Source organism: Stegostoma tigrinum, chromosome 25 (genome assembly GCF_030684315.1).
Source record: "Stegostoma tigrinum isolate sSteTig4 chromosome 25, sSteTig4.hap1, whole genome shotgun sequence".
Classification (NCBI taxonomy): Eukaryota; Metazoa; Chordata; class Chondrichthyes; order Orectolobiformes; family Stegostomatidae; genus Stegostoma; species Stegostoma tigrinum.
In genome coordinates this window covers 50184453-50204425 of record NC_081378.1, presented here as the reverse complement: position 1 = coordinate 50204425, position 19973 = coordinate 50184453, and the positions used below count along the sequence as shown (strand labels likewise).

The window sequence follows — 19973 nt, the reverse complement described above, 5'->3', positions numbered from 1 at the left end:
TTTGTTTAATTCATTGAAAGAAGTTTTAATGTTCTGCTGATCCCTTGTACATTTTAATAAAATCACCTGTACAAATAATTTTATAAGGGTTAGTTTCCCTAATTTATAACTATAGCTCCGAATTTTAAGCACGTGATGACTTGACCAGAATATCACCTTGGCACAGTGGTTCAGTGGTTAGCACTGCAGCCTCACAGCACCAGGGAGCTGGGTTCGATTCCAGCCTCGGGCGACTGCCTGTGTGGAGTTTGCACATTCTCCCCGTGTGTGCGTGGGTTTCCTCCAGTTTCCTCCCAGAGTCCAAAGATGTGCAGGCTAGGTAGATCGGCCATGCTAAATTGCCCATAGTGTTCAGGGGTGTGTGAGTTATAGGGAGATGGGTCTGGGTGGGATGCTGCAAGGGGTGGTGTGGACTTGTTGGGCCGAAGGGCCTGTTTCCACACTGTAGGTAATCTAATCTAATCTAAAAAACGGTTGAAATGCTAATTTCAGTGTTTTTTTGTAAACCACTTCATCATTTTATCCCTTAGTTATCCTTGTTCTTCATTATCCATAGCTAATTACTGGTGCCAGTTCCACCACTATGCAGTTCTCAATCATTTACAGCAGGGATACTCTATCTTTTTGCTTTTGAGGATCCTCCCTGTCTTATAAAAAAAAATGGACTTCTGTAATACAAGTCATCTTCTTTATATAAGAATTAAATCTATGAATGCATATTATTTTTTCACTTAACTTTGTTGTGGACTTGACCAAACGCCCTCAAAATATATCAAGAAAATAGCCTAGACCCTAGGCGAGTGCTTACTTTCTGTAATATTAGAAAAAAAACACTGAGCTCAAAGCTGTTTACCCAGACCTCTATGTCTGAAACAGATGTTCTGGCACCACTGTGGCAATATATCTCTGCAAGAGAAACAGCACAGAACAAACCTCTCTTAAAAGCATAGTACTGTTATAACTTGCTCAGCAGCAGAAATTTCACATTTGTCTTGATATGGAGTTAGCTTAAACAAACACATGTATCATGAGTATTCATCCTTTGTTTTCATTGAGGTTGTTGATGAAAATTCAATTTTACTTAAGCATGCTTCAAAGCTTGCAGTACTGCAGAAGGAGCAGTTCTGTATTCAGTTACGCCATAGCTAACATAATCCTGCTTTGTTTTGTGTTTCCCACCAGATGTCACTGAATGGCAATCAGGAACAGGAATTTTATTTTCCCCTCCTAACAAATGTCGGAGGAACACTTATTGCCATTCAGTTTAGTGAGATTAACTAACCTCTTTGTCTATGATGTGTGTCCTAGATGTAGTCCCTTCTGCAGAAATTAGATGTATTCTGCTTCATTGCTAAATGGATAACTGTACCTAGCCTTTGATGCTTTCCCATCTATGGGTTTGCACAGATGCGTATGCGCAGCAACAGCCACACCGTAATAACTGCGTCAGTTCACAGGCCACGAGAATAGCTACAAAACCAGAAGTTGCTGGAAAAGCTCAGCAGGCCTGGCAGCATCTGTGAAGAAAAATCAGAGTTAATGTTTTAGTGGCGGTGACCCTTCTCGCAAACCAGAACCTGTGAGAATAACTGGCTAGTGTTCACATGTGAAGGAGAGCATTCATTCTCAAACCATATCATCCCAAGTTCAAAAAAAAGCTGCCTCAACAAAAACTGCTGGTAAAGTGGTGATCACAGATGATGGGAACTGCAGATGCTGGAGAATCCATGATAACAAAGTGTGGAGCTGGATGAACACAGCAGGCCAAGCAGCATCTTAGGAGCACAAAAGCTGACATTTTGGGCCTAGACCCTTCATCAGAGAGGATGAAGGGTCTAGGCCCAAAACATCAGCTTTTGTGCTCCTGAGATGCTGCTTGGCCTGCTGTGTTCATCCAGCTCCACACTTTGTTATTCTGCTGGTAAAATGGTGTTTCTTTACTGGTACTGGAAGCATTGCAGTAAAGTTGCATGGACAGTTGTAAAGTTTATTAACATAGACACACAAGGTGCTGCAGGTCCTGTCATCTTGTTAAACTAACAGGAACAGATGTACAAGATCAAGTGAGTGAAGCTGGCCAGGTGCAGTTCATCTCCACTGGAATCACCTCTCATAAAACTGTTTCTTGTGTGGGCACCTGACCGACTCCTTCATACATCCTGTAACATTCTGAAATGATCTTTTTTAATCGCCCTTTTATAGTGCAGGATATTGTGAACAAAATAGGAAGATAAGATTCTAGAACTCAGCTTAATATGTAACATTTGAGCCCAAAACTCCTCAAGTTGGATTGGAGCTATCATGATACAACACTGATTTTGCCACATTAAGTGAAACATTCCTAAAGAGGATAGCAGCTAACAAAGCTATTAGTTGATTGCACATTCCTTTGGATAAGGATGCCAAAGAGTGAAGCTGGAGGCAGGGATCAGCTTTACTATCCATTCTAACATTGCATAAAGTTTGTTTACAACTCTAGGGAAAGTATTCAATCACTTCATGACTTATAAACTAGTATATGAAAATCATTAGTGTGAACACTCCAGCAATAACACTTTCTGAGGACATCAGTGAGAAAATCTACGAGGATCTGGACCAAGTTATTGCAAATACTCAATTAGAGGAACAAGCTAATTTGTGACAGAAAACTTCAATGCAATGCTAAGAGCTGACTATCCAGATCGAGATGGTGTGCTGCCAGCTACAGTGGTGCAAAAATGGCAGGCTTCTCCTGAGTCTCTGCACTTGCTGGATTATGTCAATCACTAATAGCATCTCTGGACAGAAGGTGAAATACAAAAACAGTTGGACATATCTAAGTTCTCAACATTGGCATCCAACCCAACAGAGTTTGAGGCAGAGTGCTCCAGAAACCCCAGAATGATCTTGTCTAAGATGAAGCTGACCTTCACACTGAAACGAGATGAATGTACTGCAGACACAGACCTAAAACAAATCTAGGTGAGTGGAAACTGACGTATGCAGAGTGCTGCAAAAAATTTCGGCTCAACTGTAAGGACAAGCTGTCCTGCCAGTTACACGTAGGTGATGTTGACATGACCTGGTTAACTTTCACATCAACCATTCTGGAACCTGCTGCCAATTTCCTGGGAACACAGTAAACCAACCACTGAGACTAGTTTAATGAAAACTGTTATCACGTTAAGGAACTGCTACAGGAGAAAAGTGCAGCATGTGCAATATGGCTGAGAAATAAAGGTGTGAATACTGCTAAGAAATCAGTCCAGAAGAGAAATGAGAACCTGCAATAGAAGCTGTGTAACATGCAAAACGTGCCACACCTGCTGGAGACTTCAAGTTTACACTGAACAGCACAACTTGAGGAATTTCTATAAAACTTCGAAGACTGTGTATATGTGGGGTCCTCCCTTAGTCAGCTACACCTCAGATCTCAGTGTTGACAGAGAAATTCTCCTGACAGGACAATTAGTAAAGAACTTTGGCCTAAATAATTCAGGAGTCCCCTCATTACTATAAATGAGGCAGTTTTATAAAGACAAGCTTCTAGGCTAGCTCAGATATGAAAACCTAAACAGCAGAACCTCTGTTGAGGAGACTGGTAAGGCCATTGGATCCTCACTCTTGACGAGCATTCATTTAAAAGAAAACCTTGTTTAAAAACAAGGTTTACAGGGGATACAACTAATCTAGTCTTTTCCCTCTTTTGGAAGAAACTGGATAAACCCCCAGGAAACAGTGAATATAGGATTGGGGAATAGAACAATGTTCATGTTTGTGAAATGAGGACAATCAGAACAGCTTTGCTGAAGATCTTTCTGATAATTGGAGAAAGATCACCATGTCTTCTTTTTCCAAAAAAATGATACCCCTGTTGCACTAAGGAGAGACAAATCACTGATTTATCATTCAGTGACCTGCCAATCGGACTATCGATTTACAAATACAAATCAATACCTTTGTATTTACTTGTGGCAGAGTTCCACGGGCTAGTCTCTGGTCAGGAGATGAGATTATGTTAAATTGGCTATTTTTATTTTTTTCTTCTATTATTGTAACTGCTTGAAGGTTGAATGTGAAGTGCTTAAGGCTGTGAATGAACAGTAAACCTGTGCGTGGTTTTAAGGATAATTAATTTGTTTTCCTTAGATCATCCAGGCCTAATTAATGCAGCGCAGATTGATAAATTTCAGGAGAAGGCATATATGGAACTTCAGGATTATGAAACAAAAGCCTATCCAGATGATTCTTACAGGTACAATTAAGTAAATTTCTGCAATTTTCATCACAGCACTATAATTGGGCACATTATAATGCTCAGAGTGAAACTCCTTTTCTGTGATGAGCCTGAGCTGGCATCCTGACAGTTGGCTTGGGTCAAGTGTAGCAATGTTATTTGGTACGCTGGGATAAAAATAGAGACATATTTTGTCTTTTGGGTATATAAAATGGTTGCAATGAAAACCAATTCCCGAGTGCAAGTCTTGAATCTGTGCTGCCAAGCAAGTCCTCTCCGTTGTTTTTAGGCTATGCTTGAAATCAGCTTTGATTAATTCAAATAAGCAGACAGGCTCTGAGCCTGTTTCAGAACCTTTCTGTAATGTATGTGAAAGACCAATTGGTATGTGTATCCTCTAAGTTCTGACTAGTTTTAGACTTCTGTAGTGGCTCTTAAAGGATCCATGGGACCTTGGACAAAATTCCTCCACCACACCTAGATTTCATTTGGTACCTTGGGGGGTAAACCATATATCCTGGTTTGCTGATGACATAAAGATTGGCAGCATAGTAAATAACATAAATAGATGCATAAAATTACAGAGAAGTTGATAGTTTAAATGAGTAGACAAAGCTGTCGCAAACTGATTTCATTGGACCAAAATAGGATTGATCTGAGCATCTTTTTTTAAATGCTGCAAACCAGAAATGTTGGAGGTCCAAAGAGATATAGGGTTCTGTGTACACAAGTTACTAAGAGGTCGTAGTTGGGTTTAAAAAATCAAGGTGACTATTGGAGTATTAAGCCTTTATAACATGATAGCTAGAATACATATGGGATGAAAATTTACTTGTGGTGACACAACATTGGTTAGACAACATTGCGTACTGTTCAGGACATTGCATCTTATGATATATTGGTTTGGAAGTCACTACAGCATGTTTACCAGAATGTTACCATAGCCCTGTGGGTTAAAATCTGGGGAGAGATTCTGTACCTGGAAAATAGAAGGTGATGAGTGATTTTGCATTATCTCGAATTATATATATTATGGAGCCCTGAAGCAGGCCTTTTGGTCTTGCTGCTCTGTGATTGTTTTAATACAATGCACAAGCCAGCTCCCAACTCTTCTTCAGCACAGGCTTCTGTTCTGTTGTTGAGAAATTGTTGAGAGTGAGTGCTTTTAAGCTGTCTGTGATGGGGGTACAGGTTCCGTCCATCCTTGGTGAAGATGAGGTGGTGGGAGCTGGGGATTTGAAAGTCACCTCCATCTTTTCCTAAACTTTCAATTCCCCAGCCCCTGCCACTTCATCTTCACCATGGACTGACAGTCCCTTTTTCACTGTATCCACCCACGAGGATGGACTAAAAGCCCTTCACTTCTTCCTCTGCTGTAGGCGCAACCAGTCCTCCTCCACTGACCTGCTCATTCGCTTTACAGAACTGGTTCTCCACCTCAACAGTTATTCCTTTGATTCCTGCCACTTCCTCCAAAGCAAAGGGGTGGCTGAGAGCGCATGGGCCCAAGCTATGCCTGCCTGTTCATAGGATTCGTGGTACAGTCCCTATTGCACAACTGCACCAGCACGACCCCTCACCTCTTTCTCTGCTATATTGATAACTGCATCAGTGCTGCCTTGTGCTCCCACAAGGAGCTCGAACAGTTCATCAACTTCACTGACCCTTTCCACCCACCCTAAAATTCACCTGGTCCATTTCTGACACCTCACTCCCCTTCCTGGACCCATCCATCTACATCTCCTGAGACTGACTCACCGCTGACATCTATTTCAAACCCATTGACTCCTACAACTACCTCCACTACACCTCCTCTCACCCATCTTCCTGTAAAAGTGGTAGCCAATACTCTCAATTCCTCTGCCTTAGCTGCATCTGCTCACAGGATGAGGCGTTTTATCCAGGACATTCCAGATATCCTCCTACTTTAGGTACCAGAATTTTCCTTCCTGCAATTATGGTTGCCCTCAACCACATCTCTACTTCCCACACTTCAGGCCTCAATCCCCCACACCCCCAAAAAAAAGCAGCAATAAGGTAGAGATAATGGGAACTGCAGATGCTGGAGAATCTAAGATAACAAAGTGTGGAGCTGGATGAACACAGCAGGCCAAGCAGCATCTCGGGAGCACAAAAGCTGACGTTTCGGGCCTAGACCCTTCATCAGAGAGGATGAAGGGTCTAGGCCCGAAACATCAGCTTTTGTGCTCCTGAGATGCTGCTTGGCCTGCTGTGTTCATCCAGCTCCACACTTTGTTAGCAATAAGGTAGACTCCCCATAGTCCTCACGTACCACTCCACCAACCTCCGAATCTAATTCATCATCCTCCAACATTTGTGCCACCTACATTCAGACTCCACCACCAGAAAGATGTTCCTTCCCTGTCCCTGTCCACTTTCCGCAGGAACAGTTCATTCCGTAACTCCCTCGTTAGATCTACAATCCCTACCAACCCCTCTTGCACACCCAGTACCTTTCCTTGAAACTGCAAGAGTGCAACACCTGCCCTTACACCTCCCCTCTCACCTCTGTCCAAAGCCCAAACAATCCTTCCAGATCCAGCAGAAATTCATCGGCCCTCCATCCAACCTGATCTATTGTATCTGTTGCTCCTGATGTGATCCCTTCTAAATCGGGGAGACCAAACACAGACTCTCATCAAATGCAGTAATTGCTAACTCAATTGGTAATTTTAGATGGATACGGTGGGTAAGTTAGGGTCAGTGAATGGAATACTTTGTTTTACTATAACATGGTAGTTGCGTTCCTGTGCAACATCGTATTATAGAAAATCGCAGTATAGAAGTAACAGGGCCAATGGGAAAAGTGGGGTAAAGAACAGACCGCCAAAAAAGTCAGTCAAAAGCCTAACACACATGATAGCACTATTTAAATAAATGTTTACTTCATATCTAATAATGAAATAAAAGTAAATTTAACACTTTACCTTGAAAAAATGTCAAGGTGACCTAATGGGGGAGGAGGTTGTACTGTACCTCTTTCAAAAAGCACTTCACAATAAAGCCCATGAAAATGATCGTGTGATGTCAACGAATACTCCTCCATGTACCAATGGAATCATAGTATAGCCTACGCAATTTTGCGTTTTAGAAATAGTGATCGTCTATTTGTCAGTTGTGTTACAGCAAATTTGTGTTGATGAAGCATGCGTTGTAGCAGAACCGGTTGTAACAGGTTAATGAGTTATGTTGGTCTCTCCTTGTCATGTGTTCTTCTGCACTGTACAGGTCTGGCGTGGCTGTCCAAATAACCAGTCACAATTGTTCCATAGATTGTAAGAGGTTATCATTAAATCATAACAATGTAACTGTATTTCCCCCAATTACTATCTTGCAAGCAGACAAAGTAAGCAATTAACTCCAGGAGATTCCTATTGATTTTTCCTGAACATCACAACATTTGTTGTTTTTTTTTACTCATTGCTTTTCTAACGTGCTTCATAAATTTTAATCTGATGACAACTAACTTATTGCACAAATGTATTTGAACAAAGAGGAATAAAAGATGTAAGATCGTTACATTTTGTAGTCCTTGACCTGATTGCATGCAACAGAAAATAAAGTCATCAAATTAAATTTTTAGGAAAATACAGATCTGTTAAAGTGTAGTACCAGGAAACATTAATCGTTTAATTAGTTTTGTTATATTGGTGTTGTAGTTCCACATATTTTGAAATTGAGATTTGCTGTGGCTTTTTGCTATTTGTGAAGTCTTGGCTGCCATTTTCATCCCTAGATGTATATTCTAAAGTCTGTCCTGCAGAAGCTAACATATTTTTGTACAAAATGTCTTGGAACACAAAAGGTAAAAATTTCAACTAACATAATTATAATTTGTTTTTTTTTTCCTGTCAGATTATCAAGACTACTTCTTAGATTGCCTGCACTACGACTCATGAGTTCTGCTATCACAGAAGAACTGTTCTTTGCTGGACTAATAGGAAATGTGCAGATTGACAGTATAATACCTTACATCTTGCGAATGGAAACTGCAGAGTACAACAGTCAAATCACAGGATCTGCAGTGTGACTTAACACCTACGAACAATCTCAACAACTTGCTGAAAACCTCTTGACCTTCACTTCCACAATGAGGGACAATTGCAGGTTGTTTATGTACAAAGAAATCACGGGGTAGTCTTTATAAAAGAAGAGAACGATAAAAAGCAATTCATGGAGAGTAGACTGTGAATATTTTTGATTGCTAAATTGTGCTTGATAGCAATTGTAATAAAAAAGAAAAGAGACCATGAATGATCCCTTCCTGTTTTTAAATTGTTAGTTTCTGCAGTTTGCAGAATGTGTGTACAGCATGGGTTGAAAAACGCCACGATCATATATTTGTGTTTACCCCAATTTAAAAACAAATTTACAGGACTGTATTTGACTAAGCGGTCATTTGAGAAATATGGGCTTATTTAATGTTTGAATAACATTGATAAAGCACTGATGTTGCATGTCTGAGACTGTTCCTATATATAGCATAGCATTTAGATGTGGATTCACACATTTTTGGGCAAATATTGGACAACTATGTGAATAGCTGACAAATTTGTCATTATCAAATGACTAAGTAATTGTATCTGGTAGCTTAATTTTACTGATGTATCTCACATTCTGTATTCTTTTTAATGAATAAGAATATAACGGAAAGTAAGAGAGATAGCAAATTGTATTTGCAGTACTACTATGCCAAGCTAATGTTAGATTTTTGTCATCCTCTTCATTGTAGAATGACATGATAGCAAGTGCACTGAAGTCCATCTGATCTTCAGTGACCCCACAACCCAACTCAAGTGGTGAACATCCCCAAGGAAACAGTCTCGCGTTTATATTGAAAACACGCACAGAGGTGCTAATTAGAAGGATATGGATTTGACTCGAGGAATTGGATGCATTTAAAAAGCAGCTGTAAAAATAATTTACTGTAGCACTTTTGAGAGCTGTCGAGAAAACAACAATGCAAAGTTTTATTCACAGTGTACATCCCAGTTTCTTTTCCCCACCCTAAGTCATTTGTTTTTCAACCATTTTCCAAATTAATCCACTAAATGCAGAAGAGTTTCAAACTAAGTCCATTTAAAAAAAAAAGGACTTCCCTTCCCCCTAAAAGAATGTCAATGGCAGATAAACTTTGATAAAATTTGAGTACATCTTTATATTTTCACATATTTATGTTTGCTAGAAAATTGCGTTCTTGTGGATACTGGTCCTGGCAATCTTGGGCTGGACACACTTTCTTTGTGCTAATATTTCCTCAAGTACAGTAACTGATTTCACATTTATGTTCCAACAAAATCAAAAAGGTTGATAGGTGTTTAGTCTGTACAGTTACAGGTTTAGCCAGTTTTTAGTGTTGCAGCAATGTTTTCTGCTGCACTATTGTGGAAACTTTACCTGCATCGAAATGTTTTATGGAATGCCATTCACAAATTCATGTTTTCTGTATGAATTGTGGTTTACAATATTCAACTTTAGAATTTTACAAATGTCCTGTTAGATATTTGGAACTGAAAGGAATGCTAGTATGGAGGAACAAATGATACGTGGGCATGTTGTTTGTTGGCTTTCCTTTGCGAATGACTTTTTAGTTATGATGAGGGAAGCCCTTTTTCATTCAGCAGTCTTAACCTGCTGCAGATTTTCATCAACCAGATCTGCATTTTTCTTTTGAAGGGGAGGGCAGGGTTCTTTTTGGTTTGTGTAGAGGGAGGATGGGCTGGGGTGGGGGAACAATAATTGAAGCCGCGTAAAATGAAACTTCTGACTATTGCTAGCTTTCTCACCAGCTTTTGCAGGATAACTTAAGTTGACTATTTTGTATAAAAAAGAAAATATATAATTTAAAAAGCCTTTCTGTGTCTGATTCTTTAAGCTCCCCTCCCAACCCCCCCACCTTGTTTAATACACAATCAGGCCTCTTCCATGCTTCCAAAAGCAAGTTTATTCCATTTCAAGGCATATTTGAAAATTACATATATCGCTAAAATCTCTATTAATGAAAGGTGTTCCTTCCATAGAGGTCTGACTAAGCACTTTGCCTGAGGAGGTGAACCACTGAAGCAAATGTTATTAATTTTAAATTGCACCGTTTGATTCATCAGGTAGCTAACTGATCAGAAAAGCTGAACGATTCCATTACTCAAGAAACAGCTAGTAATGCAGGTAACAGAGAAAGGTTAAGACCTGATGCTAATTATAGCTGTTGCCATGACAATCATGAATCGTTTTTATATTCCTGTGTTAGCGGCCATAAAACTACGTCCTGTCAAAGCTGTGTATAACGTTGGTGTAACTTGTTATATATATATATATATATATATATATAGTACACATGAATTGAGGTGTAGCCTGAACCCTCTTAAAGATAGTGTGCTCTCCAGTTTGAAGTGCTTTGTATTCCATATCTATATGTCATACACTAGTGATAGCTCAATCTTTATACCGTCAATATCTGCCCCAGCCCCTCCCCTCAACTGTGCTTTTTGTATAAATGCTCCTGTAAATGTCTTGAAATCAGACTACAAGTGTAAATTCTATTTTGACTGTATTTTTTTAAACAGATTGTAACTGATTTTATTAGGAAAGGAATCTGTGACGTTTTACCTGTTTGTATATAGCTACATGTTAGGATGATGGCAATAAGATTGAGTATTAAAGCAGCAGCAAAAAAGCGAGTTGTGTGTACTTGTGAATGATAAAAAAAACACTTAGTAAACTAAGACTGACATCTCTGTATTTTGTTACTGACATTTTTTAAAGCAGCCTATAGCAATTGTACAAAAAGCAAAATATGGTGAATTTTGGGATCTGGCATTAAAAAGCTAAGCTTGTTGGGGAACTTGTCCATGTCGACGCCACACTTAGGGAAATGAAGCAGAGTGTCAATGCTTCTTTTCTCTGCCCCTTCTGAAAGAACATTTTAATGCTTCATGGTGCAGCCTGTTGCACTGCTTGTAGTTGTAGTAAAACATCCCAAAGTGCTTTTCAGTAACAATGTCAGACAAAATCTCATGAGTCTCACAAAAAGAATTAGAACAGACCTTGGGCACAGGTACAGTGTTTTGAGATGTGGTTAAAGGAGAGATTTCAGGAGGGAATGGTCAAGTTGGGAAGTCCTATGTTCCATTAAAGCATCAGTGATCTGCTGTTTAATACTGAATCTATTGTGGCCATACCTGGAATACTGTGTACAGCTTTGGTTTCCCTATTTAAGAAAGGATTTAAATACATTAGAAGTGTTTCTGGGAAGGTTCATTTGACTGATTCCCAGGATGGGTGGCTTATCTTGAATAGGTTGGCTGTTAAATGTGAAAGAACGAGAGATTATTTTATGGAAAGATGTTTCTGAAGAGATATCACAAATTGGATGGTGAAATGTGAGGAGGTTAGAACTAGGTGGCACACTTTAAAAATAAAATAAAAACAAATTAAGATAGAGATGAGAATTTTTTTTTCTCAGCAATAAGAATCTCAGGACCTTCCTTCCCCAGAGGACAGACAGTAATTGAATATTTTTAAGTAGTGATCCCTGATTCACAAGGGAGTTGATGTGTATCTGGGGTAGGCAGGAATGTAGAGTTGAGGTCACAATCAGCACAGCCTGAATTTTTTTTTGAATGATGGAGGAGACTTGTGGGTTGAGTTTTTTCCTGTCTCTTTCATGGGATGTGGGCAATGCTGGCAAGACGAGTGTTTGTTGCCCTTTTATAGTGAATGTCTTTACAGGTAAGAGTCAACATAGTGTAATCATAAGAAGTGACTGAAGAGCATCTGGGAGAAGTTGGCTCCAAAAATATGATAGAGAAGGGGATCTCAGTGGTAAAGTCTCTTACACTACTGTGTAGAGTTTCCCTCCCTCCCTCAAAACTAAAATAGAGAGAGTGAGGATAGCTGTAAGAAAATGTGATTGTGGCTTAGAAACAGCAGAGTCTCAGCAGGTATGAGGTGATTTTGCTGTTGAGGTCAAAAAGTGCAGGCTCTGATGAGCATTGGGCTCCTGTGTGGAGGGCAAGCATCATTAAAGCAAGATAATTTCATTTATTTGAATCCAGTAGTTGCCAGAAGGATAGTAATAGCAGTGGAGTGGTGGGGGGTGGCCTCTTAGAGGAAAACAACAACAGCAGCATGATTGCCTGTATTGTACAGTAGGGAGGGTCAAAGTGTTGATGAACAGTAGTGAGATAGAGAACTTTCTAGGCAGTGGCATAGGCATTTCTGTGTCCACTAGCAAGACTCCAGAATGGTGTGTTACCTTTCTGGTGCCAGAGTTAAAGATGTCTCTGAGTGGACACAGGATATTCTGAAAAGGGAGAGTGAACATCCGGAGGTCTTGGTCCATATTGGTTCTAGTGACAGGCAGAAAGGGAGATGTGGTCCTGCAAAGGGAATTTAGGAAGTTAGGTAGAGTTGAAAAGTAGGACATCTAGGGTTGTAATCGTGGGATTATTCCCTGTGCCACATGTTGGTGAGGCCAGAAATAGGAAAACATTATAGTTTAAAGCATGGCTGCAGAGTTAGTATATCTTCAGACATCTGCATTGTTAGAAATCTGTTCCAAGGCAGGAGGAGCCTGTACAAGAAGGACATGTTGCACCTAAACTTGGAGGGACACTAATATTGTTGCAGGAAGGTTTGTTAGGGCTACTCCGGAGGATTTAAAGTAGCCTGGCCAGAGATGGGAAACCGAGCAATGGGTCAGAATGTGGAGTGACTGAGGAGAAGGTAAAGGGTAAGTCAAGTAACTCTAAACCTGACCCTGCCAGCTCTTCTGATTAATGAATACGACTAGCCTGGCAGTCTGAAATGTGTTTATTTTAATGCAAAGAGTATATCAGGCAAGGCAGACCAGTTTAGAGCCTGTTTTAGTGCATGGGGCCACAGTATTATAGCCATTACAGAAACCTGGTTGAGAAGGGCAGGTTTGGCGGTTCAACATTCCAGTATTTAGATGTTTTGGATCTGATGGAGGGTGGGAGAGTTGCACTCAGAAAAGAGAGTTTGGAGGGTTCATCCAGCAAAGCCATATGGGTAGAACTCAGTAATTACACCTTTCTTATTCCCACGATAGGGTCATAGTATAGACATACTGTTAGCTAGGAGGAGATAGAGAAACAGGTATGAAAACAGATCGTGGAAAGATGAGAACAGCAGTTGTAGTGGGTGATTTTAACTTCCCCAATATTGACTAGGAGTCCCTTAGTGCTAAGGGCATAGATGAGGCAGAATTTGTTTGGTTAATCTGGAGGGTTTCATGAAATAATATGTAGACAGTCCAACTAGAGAAGTGGCCATACTCAATCTTGTAATGGGGAATGAACCTAGCCAGGTGATTGAAGTTTTAGTGGGGGACATTTTGGGAACAGTGATCATAATGCAGTAAGTTTCAAAATAGTTATGGAAAAGAATAAGTGGTTCTTGGGTGAAAATGCTAAGTTGAGGAATACTAATTACAACAGTATTAGGCTGGAGCTGCAGAAATTAGATTGGGGATGGCTGCTTGAGGTTAAATCCACAACGAATATGTGAGTCTTTTTAAAGACCAGTTGTTCTGGGTTCAGGGCCAGCATGTTCTTGAAATGATGAAAGATAAGGATGGCAAGATAATTCAAAGTTTAGTCAAAAAGATAAAGGAAGCGTATCTAAGGTTGGTGAAACTGAAATGAGATTAGGCCCTTGAGAAATATAAAGTAAGCAGGACAAAACTTAAAACAAGCAATGAGAATGGCTAATAGGAGCCATGAAATGTTCTTGGCGTGTAGGATTGAGGAGAATCCCAAGGCATCTTATATGTATATTAGGAGCAAGATGGTAACAAGGGAAAGGTTAGGTCCATTCAAGGCCAAAGGAGGGAATTATGTATGGAGCTGGAAGTGGGTGATGTTCTTAATGAGTACTTTGCATTGGTAGTCACTAAGAAGGATGTGAGTAATGGCAAGATTAGGGAGAGGTATGTCAATATTCCAGGGCATGTCATTATTAAGAAGGAACCAGTGTTGGGTGTTTTAAAAAATATTCTTAGATAACTCCTTTGGACCTGATGGGATCTATCCAAGGATGCTGAGGGAAGCAAGGGAGTAGATTGTTGGGACCTTGATAGAGATCTTTGTATCCCCTTTAACCACAGGTGGGGACACAGAAGACTGGAGAATAGACAGGGTTTTACTCGTATTTGGAAAATGATTGACTTATTAGCATAGTCAGCATAGCTTTGTGCAATGGAGGTCTCCGATTTGTTTGAGGAAGTGATGAAGATAATTGCATAGGACAGTGGATATTTTTCTTCATGGTTGGCTGGTCAAGAAGATTATGTTGCATGGGATCTACGATGCATTGGTAAATTGGATACAGCATTGGTTTGGTCATAGAAGAAAGAGGGTAGTTGTGGAGGGATGTTTTTCTGACTGGAGATTTGTTACCAGTGGTGTTCTGTAAGGATCAGTGCTGGAATCTCTATTTGTAATAAATCTAAATAATTTGAATGAAAATGTAGATGGGCTGATTAAGTTTGCAAATGACATGAAAATTGGTGGAGTTGTGGATAATGAGGAAGTAGGGCAAAGGATGAAGCAGGATATAGATAATTGAAGTACATAATATTATGGGAGGCATGGATAGGGTATCCACCCTATCCATCAGTCAGAGTCTATTTCCCAGGATGGAGGTGTCAAATTCTTGGGGCATACATTTAAGGTGAGAAGAGGAATATTTAAAGGAGATGTGCAAGTTTTTTTTAAAGGAATGCAGTAGGTGCCTGGAATTTGCAAGCATGCTAACAGGGGAGGTGGTAGAAACAGATAGGATAGCAATGACTAAGAGGCTTTTAGACAGACACATGAACAGGTAGGAAATAGAGGGAGACCACACCTGCAGGCAGATGGGGTTAGTTTAGAATGCCATCGTGGTTGACACAGACACGGTGGGCCAAGGATCTTTCCTGTCCTAGAGTGTTGTGTTTAAATTACTGTGACTCTGGTGTTGCATGGAGGAGAAACCATGTAACAATGGCTGATTGCATTCCCTAAAACATGTTCCTTGGGACAACTAGCCATGGTTTCCGGACTGTCATATTTTATGAACTGAATTCAAATTCTACCAGCCCTGCTATGGTGAGATTTGAACTGTTTCCCCCGTGACACCTTCATCTCCCCATTGGCTACACTACATACAATTTGTATACCTTGTAAATCCCCTGTGACATTGCCTGTAGTAAGCTGAAGGTTGTGCTATGTTATATTTAAGTCATTTTTTTCAAAAAAATTGGACATCCGTGAATACATACAGCTACAGATAGGCTTAGGACATCTAACATTTGCACCATACATAATAACAGGAAATACCCATTTCCAGCAGGGAGTCTAAACACTTGATTTCTAATGGCATTCCCTTTGTTGAATCACTCATCCCGGGTTTTGTCATTGTCCAGAAACTGGACTAGACTAGTTATGACATACTGCAGCTACAAGACCAGATCAAAAGCTACGTATTCTCTGGTGAACTACCTTCCTCTTGACTTCCCAAAGCATCTTTACACAAGAGCTAATTATATTAGATGATGATAGCCACAAAGACATTCAGACTCCTATCAAAGCAGTCTACTTGATTATCAGTCCATCCGCTACCAGTGCACTGTATCTGCAGTGTGTGCTGTATGTAATCCATACTACATTGTAACTTCAACAAACATTCTGGAACTTGCAATCCCCACTACCTACATAAATGAGGACAGGAAATGTGTAGAGACATTATCAACCTGGAACTTCCCCCTCCAAATATCACACCATCTTAACTTGGAACTATATCATTAAATGTCATTTTGAAAAAAAGGCATGATGTTGAAGCTTTTGCGTTGTACTCATCAGGATAAGGAAACAAGAAACCAGAATTGCTGGAGGTAAAAGATCACCAAAGATTGGAAGTTTATACTCATTAGAAGTGGGTGCTGATTGGCCCATAGTTGGCATAAAATTGCAGCAGAAATAGTTAACTGTTCTCTACCCAGGAAGGTAGATTTTGATTGGTCAGTGGCAACTGGCAGTCTTTTTTCCAATCAAAAAATGATGTGTGTACTATGGCCAAGTGGCTAACAGCATAAGCAACTTGGCCCAACATAAAATTGGCAAAACAGTTTCTGCAAGCAAGACGTGATGAAAGGCAAAGAGGACATGGTTACCACAGGTCGAAAGCAAGCAAGGATCAGCGTTGCAGATTGAACAATCGGAGAGTCGTTATAACCTGAAGTTTGTTAAGAGGTGCTCAGCTAGAACAATAGGGAGTGACATCATATTTGGGTATACCCCAGTTTCAGCCAGACTTCTTGGCACTATAGAGTAATCATATCTTGGAAAGGAGATGGGTACATCTAAGATGAGCTGGTAGAACTTTTTGGGTGCTATGACCCGTGACCTGTGACCCCATTGGCTGAAGTCAGAGAAGGTTCCAGAAGGTCTCAGAAAGGGGGCAAATAAGAAGGGACAGCTGGCAGCCATTCCCTCAGTGAAGTCTCAGCCAACAAAGACTCAGTGAGACACAGCTTTGTATCAGATGACCCTGAGCGCCCTGTCGACAGAGCTCAGAGAATTAGTTCCAACAGCCCAGTCAAGTTCACCCGAGTGGGTAGTGCATGTGTTTTTCAGGCAGTCAGCCTGGTTTGGAAAAAGTTAAAAACCAAAAGAACTGCGGATGCTATAAATCTTGACATTAACTTGATGTGTGTAAGGGTTTTTTGTTTAACTTGTGACTGCTTCAATTAAACTTAGTTTAAACAGCAGTCCTTAAGAACACCTGGGTAGATATGTTCTATGGGTAATAAGCTGTTCAAAGTGTCTGTATAGAATATTTCACAGGTAACAGTACAAATTCCTCTCAGCCTCATGAAACAGCATCCTATGCGTTAATGTATGTAGCTTCCAGTGCATGTAAATCATCAGACTGTGAACATAACTGATAATACTCAATTGGTTTCCATTATGATCCTTAGCACAGTTTCTGAATTATGTAATAAATGTCTAATGGCAGAATCACATGTAATGCTGAACATTTTGTCCTCAGACTTGCAAACATGGGTTGCTTCAACATAATCAGCAACATGGAGGGTGACATCATCAGAAGAGATATGAGGAACTGGGAGAATGGGATCGAGTCCTGACAGGAAGCTGTATGTGAGGATCGATAGTCAACGTAATTGTGGGAGTCAGTGGGTTAATAGTGGATATCAGTGGCCATGTTATCCCCAGAAATGGAAGGTGGCTCAATGGCTCAGTGCTGAAACCTGGGTTTGATTCCATCCTCAGATGACCGTTTGTCTGGAGTTTGCATATTCTCACTGTGTCTGTCTGTGTGGATTTCTTCCAGGTGCTCCACTTTTCTCCCACAGTCCAAAGATGAGCAGGTTAGGCCATGCTAAATTGCGTACAATGTCCAGGGATGTGAAGGCTAAGTGGATTAGCCATGGGAAGTGCAGGATCACAAGGATAAGGTAGGGGGTGAGCCTGGGTGGAATGCTCTTTGAAAGATCAGTGTGGGCTTAATGGGCCGAAAGACCTGCTTCCACACTGTAGGGACTCTATGATTGATTCTAGATGTTCATGAAGGGAAGAGAGGAGTCAGAGATAAACCAGGTGAAGCTGCGAGTACAATGGAAAATGGAAAAGAAATGGATAAATTCTTACGATTGGCACCTTATAGACTTCAGGACTCAACATGTTGAATTAGCCTTGAGAATAACAATTTCAGACCATGGCCACCCTCTTCCATGTTGTTTACAAACACTGCACACCCCTAAGTCCTGTCTTCTATGAGTTGTTTCCTGCACAACTAACCCATTTTCAAATATTCACACATCTCATGAACAGCCCACTTAATATTTATATTTCTCTTTGCTTATCATCAGTTGTCTCTTTCTTTGCCTATTGCCTTTCTTCTCTGTCTGGGTTCTGTTTCCATGGACTGCATTCACTCTTCCCACACCCCACCATCAGCAAAAATATCACCCTTTCCAGTCTATTGCCAATTCTGAAGAAATGTCTCTGGGCGCAAAACATTAACTTTGTTTTTCTCTCCACAGATGCTGCCAGACCAGCTTAGTTTCCCCAGCACAGCCAGCAACCCCAGAGGAGACAGCCACACTGAACCTTGCCGCATCTTCACCATCCCCCCAGACCTCCCACTGACTGAGGACGAACGGTCAGTCCTTAGCAAGGGGCTCACCTTTGTCCCCCTACAACCACACATCAACGAATACCAGTCACGGTCGGACATAGAGCAGTTTTTCTGCCGCCTTCGCCTCCACACCTACTTCTTCAACCGGGAACCCAACCCTCCTTCCACTGACCCCTTCACCCGCTTCCAACACAAGTCCTCCTCCTGGACACCACCCCCAGGCCTCCTACCCTCCCTCGACCTCTTCATCTCCAACTGCCGTCGAGACATTAACCGCCTCAACCCCTCCACCCCTCTCACCCACTCCAACCTCTCCCCCGCAGAACGGGCAGCCCTCCGCTCCCTCCGCTCCAACCCCAACCTCACCATCAAACCCGCAGACAAGGGTGGCGCAGTGGTAGTATGGCGCACTGACCTCTACATCGCCGAGGCCAAACGCCAACTCTCCGATACCTCCTCCTACCGCCCCCTTGATCATGACCCCACCCCCGAGCACCAAACCATCATCTCCAACACCATTCACGACCTCATCACCTCAGGGGACCTCCCACCCTCAGCCTCCAACCTCACTGTTCCCCAACCCCGCATGGCCCGTTTCTATCTCCTTCCCAAAATCCACAAACCTGCCTGCCCTGGTCGACCCATTGTCTCAGCCTGTTCCTGCCCCAACGAACTCATCTCCACCTATCTGGGCTCCATTTTCTCCCCTTTGGTCCAGGAACTCCCTACCTACGTCCGTGACACCACCCACACCCTCCACCTCCTCCAGAACTTCCAATTCCCTGACCTCCAACACCTCATTTTCACCATGGACGTCCAGTCCCTATACACCTGTATTCCGCATGCAGATGGCCTCAAGGCCCTCTGTTTCTTCCTGTCCCGCAGGCCCGACCAGTCCCCCTCCACCGACACCCTCATCCGCCTAGCCAAACTTGTCCTCACCCTCAACAACTTCTCTTTCGATTCCTCCCACTTCCTACAGACAAAGGGGGTGGCCATGGGTACCCGCATGGGCCCCAGCTATGCCTGCCTCTTTGTAGGTTACGTGGAACAGTCCCTCTTCTGCATCTACACAGGCCCCAAACCCCACCTCTTCCTCCGTTACATTGATGACTGTATCGGCATCGCCTCTTGCTCCCCAGAGGAGCTCGAACAGTTCATCCACTTCACCAACACCTTTCACCCCAACCTTCAGTTCAGCTGGGCCATCTCCAGCACATCCCTCACCTTCCTGGACCTCTCAGTCTCCATCTCAGGCAACCAGCTTGTAACTGATGTCCATTTCAAGCCCACCAACTCCCACAGCTACCTAGAATACACCTGCTCCCACCCACCCTCCTGCAAAAATTCCATCCCCTATTCCAAATTCCTCCGCCTCCGCCGCATCTGCTCCCACGATGAGGCATTCCACTCCCGCACATCCCAGATGTCCACGTTCTTCAAGGACTGCAACTTTCCCCCCACAGTGGTTGAGAACGCTCTTGGCCACATCTCCCGCATTTCCCGCAACACATCCCTCACACCCCGCCCCCGCCACAACCGCCCAAAGAGGATCCCCCTCGTTCTCACACACCAC

The 19973-nt window shown here is 41.8% G+C and overlaps 1 protein-coding gene across 16 annotated transcripts in view; it reads left to right on the top strand.

Moving 5' to 3' along the window:
- The window catches only part of nr2c1 (nuclear receptor subfamily 2, group C, member 1), a 103152-nt gene extending 92193 nt beyond the window's left edge, over positions 1 to 10959 (top strand). For 15 of the 16 annotated variants that reach the window (XM_059654721.1, XM_059654717.1, XM_059654726.1 and 12 more), the window contains 2 exons: positions 4129 to 4234; positions 8093 to 10959. In XM_059654721.1, the coding sequence (XP_059510704.1) occupies positions 4129 to 4234; positions 8093 to 8267 (281 nt within the window). In that variant the 3' untranslated portion in view covers positions 8268 to 10959. The remainder of the gene's footprint in view (positions 1 to 4128; positions 4235 to 8092) is intronic. The other variant, XM_059654725.1, reaches the window with a different exon arrangement.
- The last annotated feature ends 9014 nt before the right edge of the window (positions 10960 to 19973 follow it).